The 25974-nt window shown below is 44.8% G+C and overlaps 1 protein-coding gene across 1 annotated transcript; it reads right to left on the reverse strand.

Annotated features, from left to right (window-relative positions):
* Positions 1 to 430: 430 nt before the first annotated feature.
* LOC131939788 (uncharacterized) lies at positions 431 to 25722 on the reverse strand. The gene is made up of 9 exons (XM_059298285.1): positions 25607 to 25722; positions 23216 to 23559; positions 21620 to 21778; positions 16859 to 16888; positions 11739 to 16410; positions 10300 to 10524; positions 3216 to 8690; positions 1767 to 1828; positions 431 to 758 (listed from the first exon to the last, which is right to left on the reverse strand). The coding sequence occupies exons 2-9, from the start codon at positions 23514 to 23516 to the stop codon at positions 544 to 546; spliced, it is 11139 nt and encodes a 3712-aa protein (XP_059154268.1). The 5' UTR covers positions 23517 to 23559; positions 25607 to 25722; the 3' UTR covers positions 431 to 543.
* Positions 25723 to 25974: the final 252 nt, after the last annotated feature.

The raw sequence follows: 25974 nt of genomic DNA on the forward strand, positions 1-25974 counted from the left end.
ACGGGTTTCATGCATTTTTCAGTACTTTAATATTTTTATTACCATAGTTGCATGACTAAAAACTATTGCGCACAAAATGAAAAATGCGTGTATAATAATGCGGCTAATAGCTTAACCACCCCCACCCCCCCCCCCTAGTTAAAGTATTGTGACCCAAAACAATCAATTAAACAAATTTGACACAAATTGAATTCATTAAACGATTCAAACAATAGAAGGCATTATTGCAAATGAAGCAAAATAATGTTTTGAAGGTGTAAAGTCTTTGTACTTTATTTGTTTCGTTACTTTTATTTCAGATCTTAAACAAATGTTGTCTGTCCATATTTTGTAGCAATCATTTTCTATTTTTTTTACACAAAATATATTTTTTCTTCAGTAGGAACGCCCAAAAGCTTTTAATAGAGAATAGATTGATTTTCTTAGTTCATTTTTCTAGACACCGAATCAATAGAGAATACTTTTTGGTTCATTGTTCTGGCCACCAAATTAATAGAGAATACTTTTTGGTTCATTGTTCTTGTCACTAATTAGTCCACCTAATCAGTAGAGGATACTTTTCTTCCTTTCGTCATGCGCTGTTTGGATGCCGACGCTAGGTCCGTCGTTAGGCTTTCGTTTCCTTTTGTACGGCCGATGTTCTTTGTTTCCAACTTCACCCTCCTCCTCTTCGCCACTTTCCTCTTGGTCGTCTATGTCTTTTAGAGCTTTCCCAGCACCAAATGTGTTGTATCTTTTCTTGGGAGCCACGGGAGCACCTGGGGAACATACAATTCCGTGACAGAATATGGAGGAACATAGAAACAGACTATAAAAAAATTGAAGAACATTGAAACAGACATATAGAAACATTGAAACAGACTATCAAAAAATAGAGGAACGTTGAAACAGACATATAGAAACATTGAAACAGACATAAAATATAGAGGGACGTTGAAACTGACTAACAAAAAATAGAGGAACATTGAAACAGACTATCAAAAAATTGAAGAACATTGAAACAGACATGTAGAAACATTGAAACAGACATAAAATATAGAGGGACGTTGAAACTGACTAACAAAAAATAGAGGAACATTGAAACAGACTATCAAAAAATTGAAGAACATTGAAACAGACATATAGAAACATTGAAAAAGACATAAAATATAGAGGGACGTTGAAACTGACCAACAAAAAATAGAGGAACATTGACCGTCAAAAAATGTATAGGAACACGGAGTCAGTTGCTTATGTGATAAAAACAAATATGGGGACATTAAAAAATTATGGATCTTGTCTAGATAAGACCTGACGAAAATTTAACCCATCCACCAAAAGAAAAGATTTTTGAAAACATTATATGAAACTTGTACATTTAGCTTTTAACCCTAACCCTAGCCAACTTAGCCCAACTCTAACAAAAAAAATTAACTCTGACGCTATCCCTATTTTATTTTTGGCGTGCGTTTAAACTTTCAAGTGTTCAGACATCAGAAATAGGCCAAAGTTGTGTGCATGCATTAAAATTTAAATTGGAGCTGGCAGAAAGTGACGGGGATTAACTTTTCATCCGTGCACTTTTTGCAGTGGTGGGGCTTATCTGTACAAGATTCAAAAGTATGAGGGGGCATAAAAACTGTCATAAATCATATGAACATTGATATTCAATGAGTTAAAATGAGATGTAACACTAATAATAAAAAAAATCAAATTGTCCCTCATTAAAAAAAAATTATCAATAGCAAAGCAGCGCACTAGCAGAGAAAGTGAAAGTAGATGTTTACCGTGGGCCTCCTCCTGTTGATAAGTTGTGACGGTGAGCGATTCATACCGTCGCGGCACCGACCTGAAACCAAATACGTGGATTAATCCAGTGTTTCTTCCAGACTTTTTCTCCGGGGGTGGGGGCGCACTTTAAATTTTCGCGGGTCGGACTAAAATTTCCGGGGGGCGGACACTGTTAAAAGTAAATATTTGCTATATAATTCCATTTCGTTCTGGGAGGGGGGAGGGCAGGGGCGGTAGACTATATATGTATATATATATATATATATATATATATATGAAATATATATGAAATATATATGAAATATATATATGAATTGGTGTCATCAATTTGTGCGCGCATTATATTAATCCAACAATTAATTCATGTGGAAAAAGCAAGCATCGTTTTCATTGTAAATTATTCGATTTTTTTTTTGCGTCACCCCTTCACCGATTGTTAATTGATATACATTTTTTAAAATATTCAACAAAACCTTTTTTCCACTGTAATTTTTGTAGCTATATTTTATGGTCAGTACCAACAAATACTTATATAAACTAAATTTTATGGTCAGTACCAATGAATTTGCGTCAGCAGCAGTAAAAGTCAAAAAGATTCGGATGGTAAAAGCAAGGTAATATCTTCAAAACCCCTATTCACGACCTAATATATCTGTAATGACCTTGTTTCTTACAATTACACATCAAACCAGTTTACCTGAATTCGTCAATTTCTTACAGTTACACATCAAACCAGTTTACCTGAATTCGTCAATTCCTTACAGTTACACATCAAACCAGTTTACCTGATTTCGTTAATTTCTTACAGTTACACATCAAACCAGTTTACCTGAATTCGTCAATTCCTTACAGTTACACATCAAACCAGTTTACCTGAATTCGTTAATTTCTTACAGTTACACATCAAACCAGTTTACCTGAATTCGTCAATTCCTTACAGTTACACATCAAACCAGTTTACCTGAATTAGTTTAATCCTTACAGTTACACATCAAACCAGTTTACCTGAATTCGTTTATTCCTTACAGTTACACATCAAACCAGTTTACCTGAATTCGTCAATTCCTTACAGTTACACATCAAACCAGTTTACCTGAATTCGTCAATTCCTTACAGTTACACATCAAACCAGTTTACCTGAATTCGTCAATTCCTTACAGTTACACATCAAACCAGTTTACCTGAATTCGTTTAATCCTTACATTACCACATCAAACCAGTTTACCTGAATTCGTCAATTCCTTACAGTTACACATCAAACCAGTTTACCTGAATTCGTCAATTCCTTACAGTTACACATCAAACCAGTTTACCTGAATTAGTTAAATCCTTACATTACCACATCAAACCAGTTTACCTGAATTAGTTAAATCCTTACAGTTACACATCAAACCAGTTTACCTGAATTAGTTAAATCCTTACAGTTACACATCAAACCAGTTTACCTGAATTCGCCTTGTTCATGATCCATCGTCTGCTCAGGCGGCATATAGTCTGTGGATACGTAGTTCCTGTAGTCGTCTTGATCCATCGTGTTATCATAACGGCTCGGCTGGCGACTGCTTCTATACATATCGTTTGATGATGGGTTTGCTTCTGCCATTCGCACTTTGGACGGAGCCTTAGCGGTTTTGGCACTTGAAGGGTATAAGGTCCGGTCCGTTTTTTCACGTTGGAATAGTTCCTCGGCTGTTTTAATATATGCTGAGATGCTTCTGTGTTCAGGAGTCATGTCATAGATACTTAGTTCGCCCCACGTCATGTCGTTACACTCCGAGTCGTCACTGAGCGAGGGCTTGACCGGGGGGAACGGCTCCGTCAGCATGAGTGACGCGCCCGTCTGCGCCTCGTCACAGGGGTTGATGTCACACGGCGTCACCTGCGCCTCGAAGTCCACCATCTCAAACGGGAAATCTCCCGGCTCGCGAGGTTTCTGCCTCCTGACAAACGGTTCTAAGTTCTCCATCGACTTCCCAGTCTGCGACAGGTTGGTGCGGCAGATATCCCCGCAGTGAACCTGCACCTCAAAGTCAAATTTCCTCGAGCAGGAATTGGTCCGCCTGTAGCACTCGCACGTCTTGACCTGGTCGTAGTTGACGATGTAGCCTTTGATAAATTCTTTGGTCTGCTTGCCCGTCTGGCAGCCGACACTCGGGCAAATGTCCTGGACGCTGCCCTGGACTTCGCTGTCCACACACACCCCTCGTACGTTCGGCTCGGGTGGGCAGCATGAGCTGGGCGTCCACAGCTTGTGGCCCCTGATGTTGACTCTGTCCATGTCCCGGGGCGGCAGCTCGGCTGTCCTCAGGGAGAGAGACGAGCCCGTCTGGGCAGCGTCGCAGATGCTGATGTCTGTGGCCACAACTTGGTTCTCGACAGTCGAGTATACCTTGACGTCAGCGTCGCCAACTAGACTGGGGATGCAGTCGATACATTCACCTTTGGTTGTCTTGTTACCAGAAGGTTTTGATCGTCTGCGACCTTTGGTCATGGACAATCTTTTGGGCTCGTCTTGTGTTGCCTCTGTGGGAAGCTGGTCGACATCTTTCAATGTGGTATCATCAATCTCAGACACTTTAGTTGTGCTGTTGTTGTTGAGGTTGTATTCGAGACCCGCAGAGGAGCCTTGTTGTACGCTAGGATCTTCAAAAGATTCCCAGCACTCAGTTCCAGCAACGATGAGATCTTCTGTGGCTTCTAGGGCGCAGTTAAAATAAGAGACCTTCTCGTGTTTCTTTTCAACTGGATTCTCCTCAGCCACGAGATGAAATTGCGTCCCCTGAGGATTAGAGCCTTCGTCAGCGTTGTTATTAATGTTGCCATCTCGTTTGTCGCATGTGTTTAAATGAAGTGTTAGTCTGTCACCATCGTACAGCGAGCAGCCATCTCCGCAACCACTGAGGGCTGTCGGCACAACTCTGCCATCCATCATGCTGCTCGAGTCGACACACGCCAAAGCGTTCGAGCTTTTATTGCTGCCATTCAACTGTTGCCCCACACTGTGCATGTAGTTATTGCCACCAATCATTATAAAATCCCCAACCATCTGAATGGTGTGGTTCAGCCTCTGTACGTCCCGATGTTCGTTGAACTTGAGGAGAACGTCCTTCATCACCGCTGGACTGACGCTCGGGCCATCTGCGGCGTTTCTTCTTTGTAGATGGTGTGGGCTATTTGGTTTCTCATCCACCAGCAGAGTTCCATTCTCTAAAACCAGATTTTGAGTCAAAGGGTCTTTGGACGTGAAACATTCCGTTTCACAGACCAACCTCCGCGTACCCTCCGTATCGATGTAATCTTCCTTTCCCCCCAAGTAGATTCTCTGCTTCTTACTGGTGAGTTCAAACTCTCCCCTTAGTTCAGGCTGGAGAGGGTTAGGCCGTTCGTACGTGGTGTGAATCATTAGGTTTTCCAGGGGGGACTCGATGGTCAATCGCCTCGCCACGTCCGGGACGTAGGTAGGTGCAGTAGAGCTGAGCGTTGGGAAGGTATAGACTCGCAGTGGGAAAACTTTCTTCTTCTGCGCCAGCTGCCTGTCTGCTTGTTTTAGGCTGACGTTCTCTGAAGGTTTTTGTTTCGTTTCCTGCTCTGCTTGTTTTATACACGAGTTGACATTCTCTGATAGTTTTTGTTTCGTTTCCTGCTCTGCTTGTTTTATACACGAGTTGACATTCTCTGACAGTTTTTGTTTCGTTTCCTGGTTTTTGGGTGTGGTCTTTTTTAAATGATCCGATTGTTTTTTCTTTAAGCTGATTCCTTTAGGACAGTCAACATAGTTGGCGGTTGTGTGCTCATGGCTATTGCGAGCTTTGACTTTCGTACACTTGTCTTGTTTGCTGACCTGAGTGGGGCCATCTTTACTGGCCACCTGGTTACCTGTCTTCTTCTCTTCTACCGCTGGTACCACGCCAGCCTTACATGTTGGCGCCTTGCTTTTCTCACCAGGGACTTGCTGTCCCGCTTGTTTCTCTGGCTGGGTTAGACATTTCTCGTCCTTACTGTTTTTTTGGAATCTGTGCTGTGGTTTTGGGATTTTCTTCGCGGATTCCAGACTTGGTTGTTTGTCTCGACAAAAGACAGACTTGCATTTCCTCTGTGTACCTGGCGGGCTGGCCTGCTGGTCAGTTCCAGACACGCCGGCCTCCCCCGTCGTGCTGTTGAACGAGCAGTTGCTCAACTTCTGGAAGTTTTTAGAGGCCAGCTGAGGGAAAGGTATGCAGGGTCTCCTGGTGTGGCGGTACCCTGGGGTTGGAACATTCCCCAGGGGGTAGCCCGGGGGGTTCACGTCACACACGTCGGAGGGCTGTGAGAACTCGTCAGCCGTCGGACATGTGTGGAGCCAGCGAATCAGCTTGTCCGTTAACTGGGGTGTGGGTTTTAGTAAGCTTGGGTACCTGCTCTCTACTTCCAGCGAGTTATTGGTGGTGTTCTTTTGGGCTGATGCGTGCTTGGCTTTAGTGGATCTGGATTTGTTTTTATTATGTGTTGATGTGTTGCAGTTGGTGTTTTGCTTACACGTTGCACACTCTCCCATTTTATTATGTGTTGATGTGTTGCAGTTGGTATTTAGCTTACACGTAGCACATGCTTCCAGAACATGTCTGTTACTATTTTTAGAATCACTAGAGCTGAAAACATTGCCGTTGTTGTTGATGTTTCTGTTGCAATACTGAAGCTGGGTGCTATCTATTTCGGTGTTAACATCCCAACATGTGTTTTCTCCCTTGTCATATTTTCTATCTGAATGTGAGTTGTTACAGTCAACAGGCACCTCTCGGATTGTTTCCCCGGGGGTCGGTAAACTTATGCCTTCTTCAGTCACCTTTTTGGTCTCGCTGCCCTCAAAACACCCGCCTTGACCACACACCATCTCGACCCCGCCTGTCCTTGCTTTCTTGAGTGACTCCCCCGGCATAGTTTCCCCAACAGCTAAAGTGTTGTCGTATAGATCCACGATCTTGTTGGCCAGCTCCTCTAGCAGAGATCTGGAGACCATGGGATGGTGCTCCCCTGCCGAGAGCTGTTTTGTCTTGTCCGTCTCCTGAGCTGGCGGTTTAATCTTGACCACAGTCTTCATCGTCAGCTCCTTCTTACTCTCTCGTTTACTCTCTTCCAGTGATAACTTTCTCATGTTCTGGTGATCTATGATTTTCTCAATGTTGGATGCCACATTTTTCAGCTCTGAAATATATTTTTCGGCAATTTGAATAGCAGTTGCAAACCTTTCCTTCCCCAGCCCCTCTAGATGTTGGCAGACGACTTCGGTATCAGTTTGAGAGCTGGCGTTCTCATGGCTGTTTTCGCCCTGTTCGGTGACAACTGCTTCTTCTAGACCAAGGTTCACCTTGGCCTCGTTTTGACATTCCTGGCACACATCAGGCTTGCCACCTTGGAGGTTCTGAGCTACATCCACATTGGTGCAGCCATCTTGGAGCTGATTCCCTACATCCACATCTTGGAGCTGATTCCCTACATCCACATCTTGGAGCTGATTCCCTACATCCACATCTTGGAGCTGATTCCCTACATCCACATCTTGGAGCTGATTCCCTACATCCACATCTTGGAGCTGATTCCCTACATCTACATCTTGGAGCTGATTCCCTACATCTACATCTTGGAGCTGATTCCCTACATCCACATCTTGGAGCTGATTCCCTACATCCACATCTTGGAGCTGATTCCCTACATCCACATCTTGGAGCTGATTCCCTACATCCACATCTTGGAGCTGATTCCCTACATCCACATCTTGGAGCACCACATTGGTGCAGTTGTCAGGGAGCTGCTCAACAGAGTCCGTTTTCTTATCAAATGATTCCACCGGCCCGGCGTCTACGTCTTTGCTTGGCTGAGCATACTCCACAGAGATTTCATCCAGCTGTATTGGTATGAAGTAGATCTCGGCCTCTGCACGAAACCGAGCCTGGATATCTTCCTCTATTGAGTCTTCGTCTTGCTGGACCCCGCTGTTGACTTCATGGATTCGCACATCGTTGCTTTCAACGTCCTGAGCGTCGACGACGCAGCTAAAATTGTTATCCAGCTGTTGAATGACACACTTGTCTTCTGCGAGAGCACCTAAACTTGAGTGATCCGCGCCTATTGGCTGGATATCTGTTGGGGTGGAACAGTTTTCTAGCTCCTGTTTCATCTGGCTTGTCGAGCCAGACAAGTGATCTAATGTTTCACTATTTTCTTCACTCTTTGCTTCACCAGAGCTGTTCTGGTGATTCTCCTCAACGAACCTGCTGTTTAAGTACATGGCGGGCGGGGTAGGTCCGTGTTGATAATACTTCGTGTCATGCAGTGTGCCGTTAATCTCATTCAATGTGTTGACGTATATATCTTTGACACCATTGTCTATCGCATGTTGAAACACAATTTGACACTGCGACAACGTTGCCTTGCAAAGTATATCCTTGTGTGTTTGTCCTTGGTTTCCCATCACAGTTGACAGGTCAGGATTGAGGCTGAAGCTTTCATCAGAGACTGGAGATTTCATACTGGGAACATTGTTGTCACCCCCATGACCTGCGGCGGCATCTTTGAACATGGAGTGAGTGACGTCAGCAGAGAGTGGCTCACCTGGGTTCTGCACATCACACTTCTCATCGTCATGGCAACCACCCGAAGGTGCGCTCGACTCTACCTGGGTTGTCATACCCTCGTCTTCAGACCGCTTGTTGTTATTTTGAGTATTATCCGAAGCAAAAATGCTCACGTTGGTCATCATGGACAACTTGGAGCGCGTGCTGTCCTCTGTGTGCCTGTCGTCGTCCGTGTCCGCCGCCCTCGTGCTGTCAGCGTCACTGTGCAGACTGTCGTTCACTGAGAACGACACTGTTTTTCTTGGCCTGCAGCCCTTCCATGACGTAGAGCGTGGCGAGCGAGATGGGCGCTGGGTCTGACACGGGTTCCTGAGGTACAACAATGTGAGGTACAACAATGACTGGTACAACAAGTGAGGTACAACAATGTAAGGTACAACAATGTGAGGTGCAACATGTGAGGTACAACATGTGAGGTACAACAATGAGATACAATGACAGGTACAACAAGTGAGGTACAACAATGTGAGGTACAACATGTGAGGTACAACAAGTGAGGTACAACAATGTGTGGTACAATATGTGAGGTAAAACATGTGAGGTACAACATCTGAGGTACAACATGTGGGGTACAACATGTGAGGTACAATATGTGAGGTAAAACATGTGAGGTACAACATGTGAGGTACAACAATGAGATACAATGACAGGTACAACAAGTGAGGTACAACAATGTGAGGTACAAAAATGTGAGGTACAACATGTGAGGTACAACATGTGAGGTACAAAAATGAGATACAATGACAGGTACAACAAGTGAGGTACAACAATGTGAGGTACAACATGTGAGGTACAACAAGTGAGGTACAACAATGTGTGGTACAATATGTGAGGTAAAACATGTGAGGTACAACATCTGAGGTACAACAATGAGAGGTACAACAAGTGAGATACAACATGTGAGGTACAACATGTGAGGTACAACAATGAGAGGTACAACAAGTGAGATACAACATGTGAGGTACAACATGTGAGGTACAATGTGAGGTACAACAATGTGAGGTACAACATTTGAGGTACAACAATGAGATACAATGTGAGTTACAACAATGAGATACAATATGAGGTACAACAATGAGATACAATGTGAGGTACAACATGTGAGGTACAACAATGAGATACAATGTAAGGTACAACATGTGAGGTACAACAACTGAGGTACAACATGTGAGGTACAACATTGAGATACAATATGAGGTACAACAATGAGATACAATGTGAGGTACAACATATGAGGTACAACATGTGAGGTACAACATGTGAGGTACAACAATGTAATGTACAATAACGTGATGTACAACAATTGAGGTACAACAATGAGATACAATGTGAGGTACAACAATGTGAGGTACAACAACGTGAGGAACAACAATGTGAGGTACAACATCTGAGATACAACAATGAGATACAATGAGAGGTACAACAATGTAATGCACAACATGTGAGGAACAACAATGAGATACAATATAAGGTACAACAATGAGATACAATGTGAGGTACAACAATGTGAGGTACAACAATGTGAGGTAAAACATGTGTGGTACATCATGTGAGGTACAACAATGTGTGGTACAATATGTGAGGTAAAACATGTGAGGTTCAATGTGAGGTACAACAATGTGAGGTACAACAATGTAATGTACAACATGTGAGGCACAACAATGAGATACAATATGAGTTACAACAATGAGATACAATGTGAGGTACAACATGTGTGGTACATCATGTGAGATACAATGTGAGGTACAACAATGTAATGTACAACATGTGAGGTACAACAATGAGATACAATATGCGGTACAACAATGAGATACAATGTGAGGTACAACATGTGAGGTACAACAACGTGAGGTACAACTACTACAACATGTGAGGTACAACAATGAGACACATTGTCCGTTTTCCGGGCGTGACTTACGATTTTTCTTGACGAGGAAGCTTGCAGTAATTTGTCGGCCTCGCTCCCGATGTCTGCTGCATTGCTTCCATGTCAATGTTCAGTACCTCTAATTCTTTCACATCTAGTATGTGATAAGTATTTTTGAACATAGAGCAGGGGATTGCTAAGCTGTATGTTTGAGTACTTTTACTTTTCATAGACGACTGCAATGTGGTATCATCAATCTCAGACACTTTAGTTGTGCTGTTGTTGTTGAGGTACAAAATGTGAGGTACAACATTGAGACACAATATGAGGTCCAACAATGAGATACAATATGAGGTACAACAATGAGATACAATGTGAGGTACAACATATGAGGTACAACATGTGAGGTACAACATGTGAGGTACAACAATGTAATGTACAACAACGTGATGTACAACAATTGAGGTAAAACAATGAGATACAATGTGAGGTACAACAATGTGAGGTACAACATGTGAGGTACAATAATGAGGTACAATGTGAGGTACAACATGTGAGGTACAACATGTGAGGTACAACTATGAGGTACAATGTGAGGTACAACAATGTAATGTACAACATTTGAGGTACAACAATGTAATGTACAACATTTGAGGTACAACAATGAGGTACAATGTGAGGTACAACAATGTAATGTACAACATTTGAGGTACAACAATGAGGTACAATGTGAGGTACAACAATGTAATGTACAACATTTGAGGTACAACAATGAGGTACAATGTGAGGTACAACAATGTAATGTACAACATGTGAGGTACAAGAATGAGATACATATTATAAGGTACAACAATGAGATACAATGTGAGGTACAACAATTTGAGGTACAATAATGTGAGGTACAACAATGTGAGGTAAAACATGTGTGGTACATCATGTGAGGTACAACAATGTGTGGTACAACATGTGAGGTACAACAACGTGTGGTACAATATGTGAGGTAAAACATGTGAGGTACAACATGTGAGGTACAACATGTGAGGTATAACCATGTGTGGTACAATATGTGAGGTAAAACATGTGAGGTACAACATCTGAGGTACAACATGTGAGGTACAACATGTGAGGTACAATATGTGAGGTAAAACATGTGAGGTACAATGTGAGGTACAACAATGTGAGGTACAACATGTGAGGTACAACAATGTAATGTACAACATGTGAGGTACAACAATGAGATACAATATGAGGTACAACAATGAGATACAATGTGAGGTACAACATGTGTGGTACATCATGTGAGGTACAATGTGAGGTACAACAATGTATTGTACAACATGTTAGGTACAACAATGAGATACAATATGAGGTACAACAATGAGATACAATGTGAGGTACAACATGTGAGGTACAACAACGTGAGGTACAACTACTACAACATGTGAGGTACAACCATGAGACACATTGTCCGTTTTCCGGGCGTGACTTACGATTTTTCTTGACGAGGAAGCTTGCAGTAATTTGTCGGCCTCGCTCCCGATGTCTGCTGCATTGCTTCCATGTCAATGTTCAGTACCTCTAATTCTTTCACATTTAGTAGGTGATACGTATTTTTGAAGATACAGCAGGGGATTGCTAAGCTGTTTGTTTGAGCACTTACACTTTTCATAGACGACTGCAATGTGGTATCATCAATCTCAGACACTTTAGTTGTGCTGTTGTTGTTGAGGTTGTATTCGAGACCCGCAGAGGAGCCTTGTTGTACGCTAGGATCTTCAAAAGATTCCCAGCACTCAGCTCCAGCAACGATGAGATCTTCTGTGGCTTCTAGGGCGCAGTTAAAATAGGAGACCTTCTCGTGTTTCTTTTCAACTGGATTCTCCTCAGCCACGAGATGAAATTGCGTCCCCTGAGGATTAGAGCCCTCGTCAGCGTTGTTATTAATGTTGCCATCTCGTTTGTCGCATGTGTTTAAATGAAGTGTTGGTCTGTCACCATCGTACAGCGAGCAGCCATCTCCGCAACCACTGAGGGCTGTCGGCACAACTCTGCCATCCATCATGCTGCTCGAGTCGACACACGCCAAAGCGTTCGAGCTTTTATTGCTGCCATTCAACTGTTGCCCCACACTGTGCATGTAGTTATTGCCACCAATCATTATAAAATCCCCAACCATCTGAATGGTGTGGTTCAGCCTCTGTACGTCCCGATGTTCGTTGAACTTGAGGAGAACGTCCTTCATCACCGCTGGACTGACGCTCGGGCCATCTGCGGCGTTTCTTCTTTGTAGATGGTGTGGGCTATTTGGTTTCTCATCCACCAGCAGAGTTCCATTCTCTAAAACCAGATTTTGAGTCAAAGGGTCTTTGGACGTGAAACATTCCGTTTCACAGACCAACCTCCGCGTACCCTCCGTATCGATGTAATCTTCCTTTCCCCCCAAGTAGATTCTCTGCTTCTTACTGGTGAGTTCAAACTCTCCCCTTAGTTCAGGCTGGAGAGGGTTAGGCCGTTCGTACGTGGTGTGAATCATTAGGTTTTCCAGGGGGGACTCGATGGTCAATCGCCTCGCCACGTCCGGGACGTAGGTAGGTGCAGTAGAGCTGAGCGTTGGGAAGGTATAGACTCGCAGTGGGAAAACTTTCTTCTTCTGCGCCAGCTGCCTGTCTGCTTGTTTTAGGCTGACGTTCTCTGAAGGTTTTTGTTTCGTTTCCTGCTCTGCTTGTTTTATACACGAGTTGACATTCTCTGATAGTTTTTGTTTCGTTTCCTGCTCTGCTTGTTTTATACACGAGTTGACATTCTCTGACAGTTTTTGTTTCGTTTCCTGGTTTTTGGGTGTGGTCTTTTTTAAATGATCCGATTGTTTTTTCTTTAAGCTGATTCCTTTAGGACAGTCAACATAGTTGGCGGTTGTGTGCTCATGGCTATTGCGAGCTTTGACTTTCGTACACTTGTCTTGTTTGCTGACCTGAGTGGGGCCATCTTTACTGGCCACCTGGTTACCTGTCTTCTTCTCTTCTACCGCTGGTACCACGCCAGCCTTACATGTTGGCGCCTTGCTTTTCTCACCAGGGACTTGCTGTCCCGCTTGTTTCTCTGGCTGGGTTAGACATTTCTCGTCCTTACTGTTTTTTTGGAATCTGTGCTGTGGTTTTGGGATTTTCTTCGCGGATTCCAGACTTGGTTGTTTGTCTCGACAAAAGACAGACTTGCATTTCCTCTGTGTACCTGGCGGGCTGGCCTGCTGGTCAGTTCCAGACACGCCGGCCTCCCCCGTCGTGCTGTTGAACGAGCAGTTGCTCAACTTCTGGAAGTTTTTAGAGGCCAGCTGAGGGAAAGGTATGCAGGGTCTCCTGATGTGGCGGTACCCTGGGGTTGGAACATTCCCCAGGGGGTAGCCCGGGGGGTTCACGTCACACACGTCGGAGGGCTGTGAGAACTCGTCAGCCGTCGGACATGTGTGGAGCCAGCGAATCAGCTTGTCCGTTAACTGGGGTGTGGGTTTTAGTAAGCTTGGGTACCTGCTCTCTACTTCCAGCGAGTTATTGGTGGTGTTCTTTTGGGCTGATGCGTGCTTGGCTTTAGTGGATCTGGATTTGTTTTTATTATGTGTTGATGTGTTGCAGTTGGTGTTTTGCTTACACGTTGCACACTCTCCCATTTTATTATGTGTTGATGTGTTGCAGTTGGTATTTAGCTTACACGTAGCACATGCTTCCAGAACATGTCTGTTACTATTTTTAGAATCACTAGAGCTGAAAACATTGCCGTTGTTGTTGATGTTTCTGTTGCAATACTGAAGCTGGGTGCTATCTATTTCGGTGTTAACATCCCAACATGTGTTTTCTCCCTTGTCATATTTTCTATCTGAATGTGAGTTGTTACAGTCAACAGACACCTCTCGGATTGTTTCCCCGGGGGTCGGTAAACTTATGCCTTCTTCAGTCACCTTTTTGGTCTCGCTGCCCTCAAAACACCCGCCTTGATCACACACCATCTCGACCCCGCCTGTCCTTGCCTTCTTGAGTGACTCCCCCGGCATAGTTTCCCCAACAGCTAAAGTGTTGTCGTATAGATCCACGATCTTGTTAGCCAGCTCCTCTAGCAGAGATCTGGAGACCATGGGATGGTGCTCCCCTGCCGAGAGCTGTTTTGTCTTGTCCGTCTCCTGAGCTGGCGGTTTAATCTTGACCACAGTCTTCATCGTCAGCTCCTTCTTACTCTCTCGTTTACTCTCTTCCTGTGATAATTTTCTCATGTTCTGGAGATCTATGATTTTCTCAATGTTGGATGCCACATTTTTCAGCTCTGAAATATATTTTTCGGCAATTTGAATAGCAGTTGCAAACCTTTCCTTCCCCAGCCCCTCTAGATGTTGGCAGACGACTTCGGTATCAGTTTGAGAGCTGGCGTTCTCATGGCTGTTTTCGCCATGTTCGGTAACAACTGCTTCTTCTAGACCAAGGTTCACCTTGGCCTCATTTTGATATTCCTGGCACACATCAGGCTTGCCATCTTGGAGGTTCTGAGCTACATCCACATTGGTGCAGCCATCTTGGAGCTGATTCACTACATCTACATCTTGGAGCTGATTCCCTACATCTACATTTTGGAGCTGATTCCCTACATCTACATTTTGGAGCTGATTCCCTACATCCACATCTTGGAGCTGATTCCCTACATCTACATTTTGGAGCTGATTCCCTACATCCACATCTTGGAGCTGATTCCCTACATCTACATTTTGGAGCTGATTCCCTACATCTACATTTTGGAGCTGATTCCCTACATCTACATTTTGGAGCTGATTCCCTACATCCACATCTTGGAGCTGATTCCCTACATCTACATCTTGGAGCTGATTCCCTACATCCACATCTTGGAGCGCCACATTGGTGCAGTTGTCAGGGAGCTGCTCAACAGAGTCCGTTTTCTTATCAAATGATTCCACCGGCCCGGCGTCTACATCTTTGTTTGGCTGAACATACTCCACAGAGATCTCATCCAGCTGTATTGGTATGAAGTAGATCTCGGCCTCTGCACGAAACCGAGCCTGGATATCTTCCTCTATTGAGTCTTCGTCTTGCTGGACCCCGCTGTTGACTTCATGGATTCGCACATCGTTGCTTTCAACGTCCTGAGCGTCGACGACGCAGCTAAAATTGTTATCCAGCTGTTGAATGACACACCTGTCGTCTGCGAGAGCAGCTAAACTTGAGTGATCCGCGCCTATTGGCTGGATATCTGTTGGGGTGGAGCAGTTTTCTAGCTCCTGTTTCATCTGGCTTGTCGAGCCAGACAAGTGATCTAATGCTTCACTATTTTCTTCACTCTTTGCTTCACTTGAGCTGTTCTGGTGATTCTCCTCAACGAACCTGCTGTTTAAGTACATGGCGGGCGGGGTAGGTCCGTTTTGATAATACTTCGTGTCGTGTAGTGTGCCGTTAATCTCATTCAATGTGTTGACGTATATATCTTTGACACCATTGTCTATTGCATGTTGAAACACAATTTGACACTGCGACAACGTTGCCTTGCAAAGTATATCCTTGTGTGTTTGTCCTTGGTTTCCCATCACAGTTGACAGGCCAGGATTGAGGCTGAAGCTTTCATCAGAGACTGGAGATTTCCTACAGGGAACATTGTTGTCACCCCCATGACCTGCGGCGGCATCTTTGAACATGGAGTGAGTGACGTCATCAGGGAGTGGCTCACCTGGGTTCTGCACATCACACTTCTCATCGTCATGGCAACCACCCGAAGGTGCGCTCGACTCTACCTGGGTTGTCATACCCTCGTCCTCAGACCGCTTGTTGTTATTTTGAGTATTATCCGAAGCAAAAGTGCTGACGTTGGTCACCATGGACGACTTGGAGCTGTCCTCGGTGTGCCTGTCGTCGTCCGTGTCTGCCGCCCTCCTGCTGTCAGCGTCACTGTGCAGACTGTCGTTCAGACTGTGGAGCACACTCTTCTCCTTGGCCTGCAGACCGTCCATGACGTAGAGCGTGGCGTCCTCGGCCGTGTCGAAGCTGCTGGTGCTGGAATCAAAGGCGAGCGAGATGGGAGCTGGGTCAGACACGGGTTCTACAGCACCAAATTCCTGAGGTTTAAGTTCAGGCTCTGGCGGGGCACTCTCCACAGTTGGGTTCACAGCTTCGTCTGTAGAGGGCATCACGTGGGGTAAATAATGGAAATTATAATAGACATAATCAGGTTCATAGTTTGTAGAAAAACGTATTTGTTTTATTGCACTATCGTTTTACCAGACATTTACAGTTAGACATTGAAACAAAGATGTTTGCACAATGTTAACATAACAGCTAAAACAATTGGGTGCAGTTTTTGTCTAGACCAGGGGTCTCCAAACTTTTCAGTCCGAGGGCCACATTAACTATCAAATTTCAGTTCGGGGGCCAGTTTCTTCCAGGCATGTCTTTGATTTTTCTGCGCAAAGTTCCTCATCATCACCAACAAACAATTTTTCCTTGGACAAAAAGATCTCCACGGGCCGGATGAGAGGACTTCGCGGGCCGCATACGGCCCGCGGGCCGTAGTTTGGAGACCCAGATTGTAAAACATTGTCTACAAATACACATTTTTTTCTTACCATTAAAAATCATCTGTGTTGGGTAGTGTTCTGTAGAGGATAGAAAAGACGATAAAAGTATTCTCTAAAACTAGTTTTGAGAAAATATTTTCTCCCAGGGTCAAACAAACCTTTGTTCTATCGATTAATGCAATTAATTATTACGTAGTTCTAAAGGGAATGAACAAAGAATAATTTCGAAACATCTGGGAATGTGGGGGGGGGGGGGGGTGAATTCTTATCTAAGGCACCGACAGCAGGAAATACAAGTGTTTCTTTCAGACTTTTTTCTCCGGGGTGGGGGGGGGGGCGGACGGACTAAATTTTCCGAGGGGGTGGAAACTGGTATAGTATATATTTTCTATATAAATTCCATTTCGTTTAAGAGTGGAGGGGGGGGGGGGGCGAGCCACCCCAAATAGACACATGAAAGAAACTGTGTGAGTGTGTATGGGGGGGGGGGGGTTGTAAAACAAGTCTTACCAAAAGCAAAAACATTAGGGAATACAACACTATATGGGGGGGGGGGTTAGATCAAGTTTTACCAAACGCAAAAAACATCAGTAATACAACACTGTGTGTGGAGGGAGGGGGGGGGGTAGATCAAGTCTTACCTAAGGCAACAACATCAGACAATGTGTGTGTGTGGTGGGGGGGGTGAGAGGTAGATCAAGTCTTACCTATGGCAACAACATCAGACAATGTGTGGGGGGGGGGTGAGGGGTAAATCAAGTCTTACCTAAGGCAACAACATCAGGACATACAACCACACTGTGTGTGGGGAGGGGGTGGGGTGAGGGGTAGATCAAGTCTTACCTAAGGAAACAACATCAGACAATGTGTGTGGGGGGGGGGGGTGAGGGGTAAATCAAGTCTTACCTAAGGCAACAACATCAGACAATGTGTGTGTGGGGAGGGGGGTGGGGTGAGGGGTAGATCAAGTCTTACCTAAGGCAACAACATCAGACAATGTGTGTGTGGGGAGGGGGTGGGGGTGAGGGGTAGATCAAGTCTTACCTAAGGCAACAACATCAGACAATGTGTGTGTGGGGGGGGGGGTGAGGGGTAGATCAAGTCTTACCTAAGGCAACAACATCAGACAATGGGTGTGTGGGGGGGGGGGGGGGTGAGGGGTAGATCAAGTCTTACCTAAGGCAACAACATCAGACAATGTGTGTGGGGGGGGTGAGGGGTAGATCAAGTCTTACCTAAGGCAACAACATCAGACAATGTGTGGGGGGGGGGGTGAGGGGTAGATCAAGTCTTACCTAAGGCAACAACATCAGACAATGTGTGTGTGTGAGGGGGGGTGAGGGGTAGATCAAGTCTTACCTATGGCAACAACATCAGACAATGTGTGGGGGGGTGAGGGGTAGATCTAGTCTTACCTATGGCAACAACATCAGACAATGTGGGGGGGGGGGGTGAGGGGTAGATCTAGTCTTACCTATGGCAACAACATCAGGAAATACAACCACACTGTGTGTTTTTGTGGGGGGGGGGGTAGATCAAGTCTTACCTAAGGCAACAACATCAGACAATGGGTGTGTGGGGGGGGGGGGGTGAGAGGTAGATCAAGTCTTACCTATGGCAACAACATCAGACAATGTGTGTGGGGGGGTGAGGGGTAAATCAAGTCTTACCTAAGGCAACAACATCAGGACATACAACCACACTGTGTGTGGGGGGGGTGGGGTGAGGGGTAGATCAAGTCTTACCTAAGGCAACAACATCAGACAATGTGTGGAGGGGGGGGGGGGGTGAGTGGTAGATCAAGTCTTACCTAAGGCAACAACATCAGACAATGTGTGGAGGGGGGGGGGGGTGAGGGGTAGATCAAGTCTTACCTAAGGCAAGAACATCAGGAAATACAACCACACTGTGTGTTTTTGTGGGGGGGGGGGTAGATCAAGTCTTACCTAAGGCAACAACATCAGACAATGGGTGTGTGGGGGGGGGGGTGAGTGGTAGATCAAGTCTTACCTAAGGCAACAACATCAGACAATGTGTGGGGGGGTGAGGGGTAGATCAAGTCTTACCTAAGGCAACAACATCAGACAATGTGTGGAGGGGGGGGGGGGGTGAGGGGTAGATCAAGTCTTACCTAAGGCAAGAACATCAGGAAATACAACCACACTGTGTGTTTTTGTGGGGGGGGGGTAGATCAAGTCTTACCTAAGGCAACAACATCAGACAATGTGTGGAGGGGGGGGGGGGGTGAGGGGTAGATCAAGTCTTACCTAAGGCAACAACATCAGACAATGTGTGTGTGGGGGGGTGAGGGGTAGATCAAGTCTTACCTAAGGCAAGAACATCAGGAAATACAACCACACTGTGTGTTTTTGTGGGGGGGGGGGGGGTAGATCAAGTCTTACCTAAGGCAACAACATCAGACAATGGGTGAGTGGGGGGGGGTGAGGGGTAGATCAAGTCTTACCTAAGGCAACAACATCAGACAATGTGTGTGTGTGTGGGGGGGGGGGTGAGTGGTAGATCAAGTCTTACCTAAGGCAACAACATCAGACAATGTGTGGAGGGGGGGTGAGTGGTAGATCAAGTCTTACCTAAGGCAACAACATCAGACAATGGGTGTGTGTGTGGGGTGGGGGGTAGATCAAGTCTTACCTAAGGCAACAACATCAGACAATGTGTGTGGGGGGTGAGGGGTAGATCAAGTCTTACCTAAGGCAACAACATCAGACAATGTGTGGAGGGGGGGGGGGGTGAGGGGTAGATCAAGTCTTACCTAAGGCAACAACATCAGACAATGTGTGTGTGTGTGGGGTGGGGGGTAGATCAAGTCTTACCTAAGGCAAGAACATCAGGAAATACAACCACACTGTGTGTTTTTGTGGGGGGGGGGTAGATCAAGTCTTACCTAAGGCAACAACATCAGACAATGGGTGTGTGGGGTGGGGGGGGGGGTGAGGGGTAGATCAAGTCTTACCTAAGGCAACAACATCAGACAATGTGTGTGGGGGGGGGGTGAGGGGTAGATCAAGTCTTACCTAAGGCAACAACATCAGACAATGGGTGTGTGGGGGGGGGGTGAGGGGTAGATCAATTCTTACCTAAGGCAACAACATCAGACAATGGGTGTGTGGGGGGGGTGAGGGGTAGATCAAGTCTTACCTAAGGCAACAACATCAGACAATGGGTGTGTGTGGGGGGGGGGTGAGGGGTAGATCAAGTCTTACCTAAGGCAACAACATCAGACAATGGGTGTGTGGGGGGTGAGGGGTAGATCAAGTCTTACCTAAGGCAACAACATCAGACAATGGGTGTGTGGGGGGGGGGGGTGAGGGGTAGATCAAGTCTTACCTAAGGCAACAACATCAGACAATGGGTGGTGTGGGGGGGGGGGGTGAGGGGTAGATCAAGTCTTACCTAAGGCAACAACATCAGACAATGGGTGTGTGGGGGGGGGGGGGTGAGGGGTAGATCAAGTCTTACCTAAGGCAACAACATCAGACAATGGGTGTGGGGGGGTGAGGGGTAAATCAAGTCTTACCTAAGGCAACAACATCAGACAATGGGTGTGTGGGGGGGGGGGGGGGTGAGGGGTAGATCAAGTCTTACCTAAGGCAACAACATCAGACAATGTGTGGGGGGGGGGGTGAGGGGTAGATCAAGTCTTACCTTAGGCAACAACATCAGGACATACAACCACACTGTGTGTGTGGGGGGGTGAGGGGTAGATCAAGTCTTACCTAAGGCAACAACATCAGGACATACAACCACACTGTGTGTGTGGGGGGGTGAGGGGTAGATCAAGTCTTACCTAAGGCAACAACATCAGACAATGTGTGGAGGGGGGGGGGGGGGGGGTGAGTGGTAGATCAAGTCTTACCTAAGGCAACAACATCAGACAATGTGTGGGGGGGGGGTGAGGGGTAGATCAAGTCTTACCTTAGGCAACAACATCAGGACATACAACCACACTGTGTGTGTGGGGGGGTGAGGGGTAGATCAAGTCTTACCTAAGGCAAGAACATCAGACAATGTGTGTGTGGGGGGGGGGTGAGGGGTAGATCAAGTCTTACCTAAGGCAACAACATCAGGACATACAACCACACTGTGTGTGTGGGGGGGGGGTGAGGGGTAGATCAAATCTTACCTAAGGCAACAACATCAGGACATACAACCACACTGTGTGTGGGGGGGTGAGGGGGTAGATCAAGTCTTACCTAAGGCAACAACATCAGACAATGTGTGTGGGGGGGGGGGGTAGATCAAGTCTTACCTAAGGCAAGAACATCAGACAATGTGTGTGGGGAGGTGAGGGGTAGATCAAGTCTTACCTAAGGCAACAACATCAGACAATGTGTGTGGGGGGGGGGGGGTGAGGGGTAGATCAAGTCTTACCTAAGGCAACAACATCAGACAATGTGTGTGTGTGGGGGGGGGGGGGGGGTGAGGGGTAGATCAAGTCATACCTAAGGCAAGAACATCAGACAATGTGTGTGGTGGGGGTGAGGGGTAGATCAAGTCTTACCTAAGGCAACAACATCAGACAATGTGTGTGTGTGTGGTGGGGGGGTGAGGGGTAGATCAAGTCTTACCTATGGCAACAACATCAGGAAATACAACCACATTGTGTGTGTTTGTGGGGGGGGGGGGGGGGTAGATCAAGTCTTACCTATGGCAACAACATCAGGAAATACAACCACATTGTGTGTGTTTGTGGGGGGGGGGGGGTAGATCAAGGCTTACATATGGCAACAACATCAGGAAATACAACCACACTGTGTGTGTTTGGGGGGGGGGTTGATCAAGTCTTACCTAAGGCAACAACATCAGGAAATACAACGACACTGTGAGGAATGGACTCAGCTATGACTCTGTGTAGCTTTCTTCTGTTGGGCTTCCAAGGTAAAGCGTTGGTTTTCTTCTTGTAAAGTTTCATAAAATACGATTCAGTGGGGAGTTTCCATAGCTCAGCTGTGAGTAGTTGAACACGTTGTACAGAGGTTAGGCGAGAACATCCAATAGATATAAATGGATCGTTATGGTGATATAATGATATGGAGAAAACGTTTCACTTGAATCAACTTTAGAAATTCTAGTGTCGGATAGTTAGTGAAAAATATTGTTCCAGAAATATGGTCTGGATTTATGTTTTTAAAATTCTTAAGATATGTTCGGCGCGGACCTACATTTGGGTTAAAATATTAAAACATCTTTTGGGCACAACATGTGAGGTACAACAATGAGATACAATGTGAGGTACAACATGTGAGGTACAACATGTGAGGTACAAAATGTGAGGTACAACATGTGAGGTACAACAATGTGAGGTACAACATGTGAGATACAACAATGTGAGATACAACAATGTGAGGTAAAACATGTGAGGTACAACATGTGAGGTACAACATGTGAGGTACAACAAATGAGGTACAACATGTGCGGTACAAATTGTGAGGTACAACATGTGAGGTACAACAAGTGAGGTACAACATGTGCGGTACAACATGTGAGGTACAACATGTGAGTACAACATGTGAGGTACAACATGTGAAGTACAACATGTGAGGTACAACATGTGAGGTACAACAAATGAGGTACAACAATGTGAGGTACAACATGTGAGGTACAACAAGTGAGGTACATCATGTGAGGTACATCATGTGAGGTACAACAATGTGAGGTAAAACAAGTGAGGTACAACATGTGCGGTACAACATGTGAGGTACAACATGTGAGTACAACATGTGAGGTAAAACATGTGAGGTACAACATGTGAGGTACAACATGTGAGGTACAACATGTGAGGTACAACATGTGCGGTACAACATGTGAGGTACAACATGTGAGGTACAACATGTGAGGTACAACATGTGAGGTACAACATGTGAGGTACAACATGTGAGGTACAACATGTGAGGTACAACATGTGAGGTACAACATGTAAGGTACAACATGTGCGGTACAACATGTGAGGTACAACATGTGAGGTACAACATGTGAGGTAAAACATGTGAGGTACAACATGTGAGGTAAAACAAAGATGAGGTATAACATGTGAGGTACAACATGTGAGGTAAAACAAGTGAGGTACAACATGTGAGGTAAAACAAAGATGAGGTATAACATGTGAGGTACAACATGTGAGGTAAAACAAGTGAGGTACAACATGTGAGGTAAAACAAAGATGAGGTATAACATGTGAGGTACAACATGTGAGGTAAAACAAGTGAGGTACAACATGTGAGGTACAACATGTGAGGTACAACATGTGAGGTACAACATGTGAGGTACAACATGTGAGGTACAATATGTCAGGTCCAGCTAACTATCTTAAAACGTCAAGGTGATTGATCGCCGACTAGAAAATTAATGTTTAAATAATGCCATCTAGTAGACTAAAAAACTTACCATTTCTACTAACAAGCAGCTCCTCGAAGTAGGAGGCTGAAAACGTTAAAATATTTTGTGGCTGGTTCCTGATAATACTACGGGCTTGGCGCTCGAGGTAGAACTGAAACCCACTGGGTAATTTCTGTTGCCAATACTCTCGCTCTGAGGGGGTAAACTGCTTGGGTGGTTGCTTCTGTCTCTGCTGATCTTCATCTCTGGTAACAGCTGTCTGGTCACTTTGTACGGGCTTGTCTTCTACAGGCGCGGGTTTGTCTGGATGGATCTGGGCGTGTGCATGTTGCTGGCTATGCATGGACATCGTCTGCAGGTTCCATGATACGGCCAATCTTCTCTACCACATGCTAGGTACATGTAACACAGAAATGGGGCGGTGAGGAGGGATGGGGTGTTAATAAATAACAGACATTTTTTTTATGTGCTGTTTTCATTATACGATTTACCATCGTCATACCATAAGCTATCAATTTTATCAATTATAAAAATAGATGTTAGACCCCCCCCCCCCCCCGATACAATTACAGCCAAGAATAAATGGTCAGCCCTTTAAGAGCACCCGATGTTTACAAATGAATGGATGATTTTTTTTTCTAAACTGTGTTATACAGGCGAAATGGGACAAATGATGTAATGATAGCTAATGTGACGTCATGGAACCCGCATTGCAGGACCAGCTATAATAATAACGTCAGTGAAAAAATGTAGTAAGAATAGCTGTGGTAATGACGTCAGATAACGATCGTTGTGGGACCAGCTGTAATAATAACGTCAGTGAAAAAACGTAGTAAGAATAGCTGTGGTAATGACGTCAGATAACGATCGTTGTGGGACCAGCTGTAATAATAACGTCAGTGAAAAAACGTAGTAAGAATAGATGTGGTAATGACGTTAGGGAGCCTACACTGAGCGAACAGCTGTAGTGTTTCTTCTTCTTCGTTCTTAATTTTAGTGTTGGAAGGGATCCCCTCCAACACAATTAAGGATACGTGTCAACTGGTTATGCGCCATTGAGGTCATTGATTCCGATTCCAGCCTGTCCTGCTTTTCTTTTTAGATTTGCTTCCATAGCCATTTGTCCAACCAAGAACAAACTACAAGGCAACAGTAGTTTGATTTTGGAGTTCTCTCTCCTAGAAGAGTGGCTGTCCCCAGCTAATGAGCCTCATCTACCCGAGGATACGAACTCGAGACTTTTCGGATTAGCAAGCAGCTGTAGTAATGACGTCAGATAACGAACGTTGTACGAACAGTTGGACTAGCTGGACCTTGTTGATAACCCTACCCTACAGATGGACTAGCTGGACCTTGTTGATAACCCTACCCTACAGATGGACTAGCTGGACCTTGTTGATAACCCTACCCTACAGATGGACTAGCTGGACCTTGTTGATAACCTAAGTGGCGTAGCGAGGTCGGGTGTCACCCGGTGCGGCACTTAATGGTGTCACCCCCCCCCCTCCCCCAGAGGGGTAGTGACCCTTCCCGGGAACAAACCCTCAAGTTTTTCTCTATATATTTTGCTATTTTTTGCCTTGGTGTCACCCCCCCCCCTAAATGGTGTCACCCGGTGCGATCCGCACCCCCCGCCCCTCCCCCTCGCTACGCCTCTGGATAATCTTACCCTACAGTTCTATAACACAGCCAACCTGTGAGGCCGACTACATTCTGTTTGGCGGAAGCCACGTGATAGCATCCTGCTAATGAAAGACCGAGTTTATCCAGACCAATGGCAATACCGCTAGCATGTGAGCACCCATGCTAAGGCAATACCTTCAAGTCCTGACATGATTTGGGCGACATTGACCAACACTGCACAAAAGTCGCTGACGCCAAAGCTACAATAAACACTAGAGTCCTTTTCATTCTGCTTAATTTAACAGCTGTAAAATGAGAAACTAGCTCCATGCAGTGTTTCCGACTTTTTTCTACGGGGGTGCACTTGAAATTTTCGGGGGGGGGGGGGGGGGGGCGGACACTGTTAAAAGTATATATTTTCTATATAAATTCCATTTCTTTCGGGGAGGGGGGGGTAGACGTTTTTCGAAGAGATGCCTGGAAGAAACTCTGGAGGAAGGGAGGTGTGAGCACTTGCCTTAAAGAGATCCGCCTAATACTAAGGAAAAAAACTCACAACAACTTAATGCCAACACATTTTCTTCCTGAAACGTGTATAGATCTACTTACTGTTTGTGAGTAGTTGTTTTATTTCTAACTTTCTAGATATGTAGATCTAGATTTTCTAGTTCTAGACTAGATTCTAGATCGATAGATCTATTAAATAACATGTCGCAAGTGTAAACGCGGTGTGAAAGAAACGCTTTATCTACGTCAGTAAAATTATTATTAATAAAATTAAATAATTTTGATGGTCAGACATTATTGGTAACTTACCTATCTCAAAGTGACACTTATATACTTTTATTTGCTAGCTATTCGTTAATATAAATGTTTAAATGCTGTTTGAAGATTTTCAGTTTTTAAATACTTTTTTTCAAGACAGCGCCTACGATGACGTAGTAAAAATCATTTTTAGTGATTAGGAATAAAACGAAAACAGCGCATTTTTAAAAACTTTGCTGTTTAAATATATGTTAATTGTAGTAAATTTAAAAATTTGGTATTGTAATAACGTATGCTGTCATATAGTTCAATTCTGACATATTAATTTGTTATCTAAAGTGGTTTAATTATTATTTAATTATTTTTCATTTGTGCATACTTTCGTTAAATATGTTGCTTGTGTTCAATTATATATTTTA

This window comes from Physella acuta, unplaced genomic scaffold, assembly GCF_028476545.2.
Source record: "Physella acuta isolate Inbredline_101_S28 unplaced genomic scaffold, ASM2847654v3 ptg000294l, whole genome shotgun sequence".
NCBI classification, from domain to species: Eukaryota; Metazoa; Mollusca; class Gastropoda; family Physidae; genus Physella; species Physella acuta.